This window comes from Sinocyclocheilus anshuiensis, unplaced genomic scaffold (genome assembly GCF_001515605.1).
Source record: "Sinocyclocheilus anshuiensis isolate Anshui unplaced genomic scaffold, SAMN03320099.WGS_v1.1 scaffold103, whole genome shotgun sequence".
NCBI classification, from domain to species: Eukaryota; Metazoa; Chordata; class Actinopteri; order Cypriniformes; family Cyprinidae; genus Sinocyclocheilus; species Sinocyclocheilus anshuiensis.
This window is the reverse complement of record NW_015548201.1, coordinates 1,314,009-1,322,681: the sequence shown is the minus strand read 5'-3', so window position 1 is coordinate 1,322,681 and position 8,673 is coordinate 1,314,009. Positions and strand designations below refer to the sequence as shown.

The window sequence follows — 8,673 nt, the reverse complement described above, 5'->3', positions numbered from 1 at the left end:
ATTTATAGAGTTTTAGCTTTTAGTTTTAATTAATTTTTTCTTATTTGTAAGTCGCTTTGGATAAAAGCATCTGCTAAATAAGTAAAAGTAAATTTCTGACTTTTAACCAACCAATATCACAGTGATTTTTTAGTGGCTATATGAAGTTGATTCCCCTCAAGGTCATACTGGTGTTTAACAAACATACATTGAAAAAATTATTTTACAAAGTTGTATTTAAAACAAAAATATTGGAGTGCATTTTACAAGAAAATACAGTTTCAGAATTTCTTCTTAAAATATCACGTTTAATTAAATGTGTTACTTGCCATTTCTTTGTTATAATTAAATTTACTAGCAATTTTTGAGTGAAAATAGTTTATACACCCATTACGTAATTTCATACCTAGCAAACTTTTTTTTGTAAATTATTTTCTTATGCTGTCTTCCGTAAAGATTTAATGGATTTTAATAAAATTGCATGCATTAAAAACGAAATAACGGTGAAATAAAAATTGTATTAATTAATTAAACATTTTAATATTTTATTATCTAATGCAATGACATTCATATATTAACTAAGTGTGTATCCAAATAATTTTTAAGTCTACTGTACATGCATAGAGTCGTAAGTTGTTATTGTATCAAGTGATCCATTTTTTGGGTGGGCTTATTTTTATTGGAAGATTGCACTAGAATTGCAGAAGATAGTTCATTCAGGTTTGCTGATGTTAAGTTTGCATCCATTCTTTCATTGGATGGAGAACACTGGAACCTCTTCTTTTGACCGGAAAGCTCAGTATGTCATTGAGGACAATCCTGTGTACACAACAACAACAACAACAAAACTCTGATAGCACTGACATGTCCACAATTTTCCATGCACCTTGTAGATCCCTAACAGTTTCTGTAGATGTGCATTTTGAGGTGTTTTTTGTCACTTGTCTAAAAGATGAATGTGTTGTTTCTCAGGTGCTGCTGTCCCACTCGTCCTCGTGTAAGTCTCAGAGCTGTGGGAATGGTTATCCTGAGCATAGCTCGGTGGATTGGGACCCCAGCTCCTTTCTCTCCGCGCGCAAACTGTCTGGCCTGTGGAACTCGGCTCATTCTAATGGAGGATCTCAATGCAACCACAGCACAGCTACGCTTTCACAAAGTATGTCTCTTTTGCTTCATTACACGGTGATTCTAGTTGGTCAGTTGCAGCATTATGCGGCCTGAGATTTTTGTATAATGACCAGTGAATTGACCGTCTCAGGCATTTGATTTTCTACATAACAGTGCTAGTTTCAGCTTTCATATCACTCCATAATTTCTTCTTTCTCCTCCGATTATGAACTCAAATCAATGTCATGCTTATTTATTTATTTATTTGGTGTTTAGCTGTTTAATAAGTGGGATAATGTACAGTATTGTGGCAAAATAAAACTCTGCAGGGTTGATATAAGACATGATTAAACTTTTCTTGTATTCTTCTGAGTGGTTTTCTTTAACAGATGTACAAGAAGTATTTAATAGAATTTGGCTGGAGAAATAAGACAGACTGACTGTGTTATTTCTTGTCCTGATAGGCGGAACGGTGGGACCAGCTTGCCATGAGAAGAGATCTTCTCATGACGCTCCCGGGAAGGCTGCCAAAACATTCGGGACTAAAGTCTGTCCCTACAGTCATCCCGCATCCCAGAATTCCAATGTGGCTTCTCCTGGGACACTGTCTGCCTCCACTGATCTATGTAAGGCCAACCCCAAGCACTTCAAGACAATGTGTCGACGACCAACTCCTCCAGGTAAGAACACAATTCATGCCACAATATGAAATCTGGGCAACGCTTTATATTAGGTTGTAATTTTTAACAGTTAATACATTAGGTATTATGAACTAACAACGAACAACATTTTTTGCAGCATTTATTAATGTTAAGGTTAATATTCATTTATAAATATACTATTTTTAATTCATGTGCATTTATAACACATTTACTCATTTTATTTTATACAACTTAAAATGTGAAAAATGTATTTGTATACACTACCGTTCAAAAGTTTGGGGTCGGTAAGAGTTTTTAAAAGATTTCTCTTATGCTTACCAAGGCTGCATTTATTTGATCAAAACTACAGTAAAAACAATAATACGGTTAAATATTATTGCAATTAAAAATAACTGTTTTCTATTTTAATACAATTTTAGTGTCATTTATTCCTGTGATGCAAAGCTGAGTTTTCTACAGTCATTTCTCCAAGACCTCAGTGTTACACGATCCCTCAGAAATCATTCTAAGAGGCGCATTCGGTGCACAAGAAACATTTCTTACTCTTATCAAATATAATAAGTCCATAATAATAAGATTCATGAGACTTTATGCGTTATCTAATGTTATCAAATGAAAGAGTTACCAAAATGTAATTTACCACTTTGTTTAGCTGATTTTACATACAGTATCAGACGTTGTTTTTAATTTCAATGTTTCTATTGATAGAATAGAAAGATAATAGATTAAGGGATTGAAGTGCTTGTTCTAATTTTAGCGCAGTGTTGCAGTAGAAGGACTGAAGGAGATGGTGTGGGAGAATATGTATTAGAGGTGCAACTATATACCAGTGCCACAGTTCGGTTCATATTGCGGTTTTGGAGCCTCGGTTCTGTTTGCTGTGGGGGTCAGGTTCATGGCATGGCACCAGCAATGCTAAAGCACACTAGTAGATTCACTTTTAACTTAATAATAATAATAATAATAATAATAATAATTGCTCTCCGTTAGTTCATGTTAATTAATGCATTAACAAATGAGACTTTAAAAATTGTTGCTTTGTAAACTGTTACCAAAAAAATCTATTGCCTTAAAAAAAAAAAAGCCTAAATAATGCAAACAAGTCATTGGACAACATTACTTAAGCTACATATAAAAATGCATGTGCCATGGATGAATAAAATGGAATAGCCGGACAATAAGGAAATTATTTTATAGCTATATTCATGCTATAGTGCATAAATGTTTGCGGGAATTTCCAGCTTTATAATCGCGAAACCTGCGGGAATGTGTAGAATTCTGCACAATGCCCGTAATCCGGCAGCGAAACACGGCAAACTCTAAAAATTCACAGCGTTTTATTATAATAGTGTTCTCATTATAATGTTATGTATATGAGAGTCATAGTTATTAATATTCTGCATTGAAGAGATAGTAGGCCTACAATGAAGCGCTTTAGTGCAGCATAACTCAACCAAATGCATCTTATATGAGCTTTTAAATGTACAGTATGTCCCAATGTGACAAGTGTCAGATTACAATAAAAAGGAAATGTTGCTGTGACAGTCACATCCAATCAGAGCATTTCGATGTTTAATAAACTGTAAGGTGAGATGATGAACCAATGAAGTTTCAGTGGGCTGTACCACTGGACGCAACAAAAATAGAAACAAAGCGACCGATAAAATGTCTTGTTGCCAAGATACAATATGTGCAAACTTGAAACTAAATAGACATCACCTAAACTACTAAATAACTAAGTGCTATTTTCTACAGGTGAGGCGTTCCACCCAAATGACCACCACCAAGCTGCAGACCTGTCAGTGCCGCCCAACAGTCCTACGGGTCTCTCATCCCAGCATTCCTCGCTGCTGCTTCCCAAGCAAAACTCCAGTCAGCATGTTCACATCAACTCCACTAGTTCGGGGCTGCCTTCGCACGCTCCATTCTCCCCGCTGGTACCAAACATTCACGCTCCTGCAGCTAAGCACTCGAGTGGGGCGGACAGTCCGGTGGCCCTACACAAGCCCAGCGGCTGCAAGAACTCCCACATTCCCACTGTTAACACACAACACAGCAAACTCAGCAACTCGCTCATAGGGTGCAGTCACCCGTGCAACGGTCACAGTAACGGCAGCTCTGTAGCCTCCTCCAATGCTGGCCATCTAACGTCTGGGGCATGCAGGTGAGCATCGGCGGACGTACAGTGAGCATCAGTTGTTTTTACTGCTTAATATTTCAGTGCGTTAAGTTGTGCTGTTCTGTATAAACAGGGACCAAGCGTGTAAAGGGCACAAGTTGCCCAACGGGTCTTTGTGTCACGCCCCACCCTGTGAGCTTGAAGAAGGAGATGATGAAGACAGTAGCTCGGAGCGCAGCTCTTGTGCTTCCTCCTCCACCAATCAGAAGGACGGGAAATACTGTGACTGTTGCTACTGCGAGTTCTTTGGCCACAACGCGGTATGTTTTCTTTTAAAGGGTTTCTGTGGGCCTCAAAAAGGTTTTAGTTCGCCATTGCACAAATGAAGACCTTAAAAAGTTCTTAAATCTGAGCAGAAATTCTTAAATTCATAAAGTCATGGAATTAAATGTTGCATGCACTGCAAAAAATGAATATCTTCCTCAGTGTTTTGTCTTGTTTCCCAATACAAATATCTCAGCATCCCTAAATCAAGATATATTTACTTGAGATACAAAATGAAGATATGTAGTCTTGTTTTCTGAGAAATTGAACAAAATGAAGTGAATTTATACTTAAAACAAGATAATATAAGGAATGAAATCTTGTTCTCCCTTTACATGAATTTCATTTGTCTGAGCCCACTAGAAGATATTTGTTCTTGTTTTAAAGGGTTAGTTCACCCAAAAATGAAAATTAGCCCATAAATTACTCACCCTCAAGTAGTGCTGGGCGGTATGACCAAAAATTTATATCACGGTATTTTTCAAAATTATACCGGTTTCACGGTACAAGACGGTATTTATACAGCAAAATGCGTCTATTGCAGCAGCACGCAGTCACCGGCATGACAGGATGTGCAAAAGCCACTCAAAAAAAAACCCGCTTTCTCACCCGAATTAAAGGGGTTTTAGTCTGAATAAAATGCTAGTAGCAGGATTGTAAAATGAATAGATGTGATTATGATCATTTGATAAAATGAGGAGAGCTCCCCGTACGTTTGAGATCATTTTACTTTGTTGCCTGTTTCCTATCCCGACACGGAGACCGCTGAACGCGCCTCTTTAAATGGCATAACAGCAGAGTGGACCGGTATACTACGGTCTATTTAAACTGACCAATGTAACCTTTTATATGTTTGGTTGACTGTATTTTATTTTGATAATGAACAGACTGCGATGTAAGTTTGAATTGCTAGAATATGTGGTGTGTGTGTGCGTGAGGTGCCGGTGCGATCGAACAGCTGAAACATAAAAAAAACCTAAATTTTTGGAGTAAGATATAACTTTGCCAAAGTAAGGAAACTTTGCTTCCTTTGCTCCTGTTAACAAACGTTGGTTTTCACGAGACGCACCAGCGCATGCACAGCACTAACCTCATACGTCATCCGCCCGGAGCTGCTTCCGTGTGCAACAGTGAGCGCAAGCTAGATTAAAGTGATTATTACGTTTTGAATATGGATATTTTTCTTACAAAAACGCATCGATTCGCTACAGAAGGGCTTTGTTCACCCCCCGGAGCCGTGTGAGACATTTTTTCTTTTTATGGATGGGCGCATTTTATTTAACTGTTTTTGGACTGATGCATGCAACACCCGCTGAGTGCCATTAAACAGCTTGAAAGATCAAAGACGATTTTTAATATAACTCCGACTGGATTCGTCTGAAAGAAGAAAGTCATATGCACCTAGGGTGACTTGAGGGTGAATAATTTATGGGCTAATTTTCATTTTTGGGTGAAATAACTCTTTAATAAACTCACTTCATTTTAATGAATTTCCCAGCAAACAAGGTTGTTTCAAATGTTTCTTAATTTAGAGGGGTCATGGGGCCTTTTTTATTATTTTGTACTGTTCTCTGAGGTCCACTTATATAGTTATCAAGATTTTTACATTAAAAACATCATAATTTAGAAGTAATAGGCTATTAGGCTCCATTTAAATAGGCGTGGCAGATTGTAGACTCGGAAGTAAACGCTCACTGCTATGATTGGCTAACAGTTGTGTATGTTTGACAGCCTACATCCTTCATAGATAGGCGATGCTGTGATTTAGGTCAAAAACACATTAATACTCATAAACACAGAAGTACAAATCAAACGATCTGTAATAACAGACAAAGCAATAGTGACCACATAATAAAAACAGCTACTCACACTTGTGTGGAGCGACATTACTGTCGGATCCAATATATTTGGCACAGCATCATCTTTCTGAAAATCCTGTGTCGAATTGTCTTGTTTGTAAACAAATCCACAGTAAAATGAAGTGAACAAAGGACCAAGTTCTTACTGGAACTTCTTCCTGGAACTTCGTTAAAAATATTGCATCCACTCTTTCATAATGTCGGGATCAGAAAGAAGGCAATGCAAAGACTGTGTTTTTCCGCAACTTGGCACTGCACAGCATCTTGTTTTCTTCTGAGCATCTTTATCATTTGGTTTCTGCGTAGACCTGCGTTTATCTCTCTTGTTATGTACACTACATGCGTGAATCGGTGGGCGGGGCAAAATCGGCAGTGATGCAGAAGCAGGCGTTGATCTTCTGCGGAGGCGGGGTTTAGCCACACTATTACGTCATAAAATGGCACATTCTAAAACCTGTCATTTTGGCAGATTGGCTTAAATATAAGCTGTTTTTAGACTAACAAGAAAGTTTTGAGTTCTGAAACTTGCAGGATGTTTTTATAGTACAAAGACCTCTTATATGCCAACACTCCCTGGAAGAAGAGATTTTGCATCTCAATGGGACTATCCTGGTAAAATAAAGGTAAAATAAAAATAAAATAAAATAAAAATGTCAAGAGATCAAGGAATTTTGATTTTTGAATTTTGAAATTTGCAGTGTGATCATAAGGTACAGAAAAAAAATAAATCCATATTCTAGCGGTTGGAAGCAGAGGTATTCAAGCCTTAAAGGAACACTCCACTATTTTTTTGAAAATAGGCTAATTTTCCAACTCCCCTAGAGTTAAACAGTTGAGTTTTACCGTTTTCGAATCCATTCAGCCGATCTCCGGGTCTGGCGGTAGTACTTTTAGCTGTAGCTTAGCATAGATCATTGAATCTGATTAGACCGTTAGCATCTCGCTCAAAAATGACCAAAGAGTTTCGATATTTTTCCTATTTAAAACTTGACTCTTCTGTAGTTACATCATGTACTAAGACCGACGGAAAATGAAAAGTTGTGATTTTCTAGGCCAATATGGCTAGGAATTATACTCTCATTCCGGTGTAATAATCAAGGAACTTTGCTGCCGTACCATGGGTGCAGCAGGCGCAATGATATTATGCAGCACCTGAAAATAGTCCCCAGCACGCTCCCTGTGCAGGCAGGTGGTCACGTTGTTTATGTTGACGAAAGTTAGCCTATTTTCAGGCGCTGCGTAATACCATTGCGCCTGCTCCACCCATGGTATGCAACTTTTCATTTTCCGTCGGTCTTAGTACATGATGTAACTACGGAAGAGTCAAGTTTTAAATAGGAAAAATATAGAAACTCTTTGGTCATTTTTGAGCGAGATGCTAACGGTCTAATCAGATTCAATGATCTATGCTAAGCTAACCTAAAAGTGCTACCGCCAGACCCGGAGATCGGCTGAATGGATTCAAAAATGGTAAAACTCAACTGTTTAACTCTAGGGGAGTTGGAAAATGAGCCTATTTTCAAAAATAGTGGAGTGTTCCTTTAAGCCATATTTGTGAAATGAATGAAAAAGTAAATGAGGTTGTATTTTAAAACTTTTTTTTACAACAAAGAAATTTTGCTAATACAATTCATTTTGTGCTCCCTAGACATTTATATTTTGAGAACATATTGACGTAATGTGTTCCCTGCAATTGATTTCCTACATTTTCTTTACTTGGTCTTAAAAAGGCCTTAAACTCTTACTTTTCTTTCTGTTTACTTCCATAAACCTGCAGAAACCCTGTCCTAATGCTCCTTCTTTAATGTTTAGTCATTGCACTACACATTATGTTTGCGTTCTGTCTACCATAACTAAAATTATTTGATTTCCTCTGTACAGCCCCCGGCCGCCCCCACCAGTCGGAACTATGCTGAGATCAGGGAGAAGCTTCGGACCAGGCTGACCCGCCGTAAAGAGGAACTTCCTCAGAGGCAGGATCTAGATCCGGCAGCACCGAGTGCCATAGACCATCGAGACGTGGACGAACTCCTGGACTTCATCAACAGCACAGAGCCCAAGCCTGTCAACAGTGCCAAGGCTGCAAAACGGGCACGGCACAAACAGAAAAAAAAGGTGCACTGTTCGTTTTCCAATTTAGTTTTGTGTATAAATGTCCGGAAAAGAGATAATTACAGCTGTCATTATTTCTGGTTCATTTGTTACATCGGAAGTGAAAGGTCCTGAATTCAGAAAAAATAAAATAAGCACCAAATCAGCATATCAGAATGATTTCTAAAGGATCAGGTGACAATGAAGACTACAGTAATGGCAGCTGAAAGTTAAGCTTTGCCATCAGAAATTTTAGTTTAAGTATTTGCTATTGACTGTTCAAATGCGGAGTTTTACGCATCGTGTGTGTGTGTGTGTGTGTGTGTGTGTGTGTGTGTGCGCGAGCGAGCGAGCGAGAGAGAGAGAGAAAGAGAGAGCGAAAGAGAAAGAGAGAGAGAGAGAGCGCGAGAGAGAGCGAGAGAGAAAGAGAGAGAGCGAGAGAGAAAGAGAGAGAGAGAAAGAGAGCGAGAGAGAGCACGAAAGAGAGAGAGAGAGAGAGAGAGAGAGAGAGAGAGAGAGAGGGGGTCACATA

The 8,673-nt window shown here is 38.3% G+C and overlaps 1 protein-coding gene across 2 annotated transcripts in view; it reads left to right on the top strand.

The window, feature by feature from the left end:
- The window catches only part of LOC107653338 (protein FAM193B-like), a 25,119-nt gene that overhangs the window by 8,381 nt on the left and 8,065 nt on the right, over window positions 1-8,673 (top strand). For both annotated transcript variants that reach the window (XM_016440028.1, XM_016440029.1), the window contains exons 3-7: window positions 952-1,135; window positions 1,551-1,766; window positions 3,504-3,912; window positions 4,001-4,187; window positions 7,932-8,165. In XM_016440028.1, coding sequence (XP_016295514.1) covers window positions 952-1,135; window positions 1,551-1,766; window positions 3,504-3,912; window positions 4,001-4,187; window positions 7,932-8,165 — 1,230 coding nt within the window. The remainder of the gene's footprint in view (window positions 1-951; window positions 1,136-1,550; window positions 1,767-3,503; window positions 3,913-4,000; window positions 4,188-7,931; window positions 8,166-8,673) is intronic.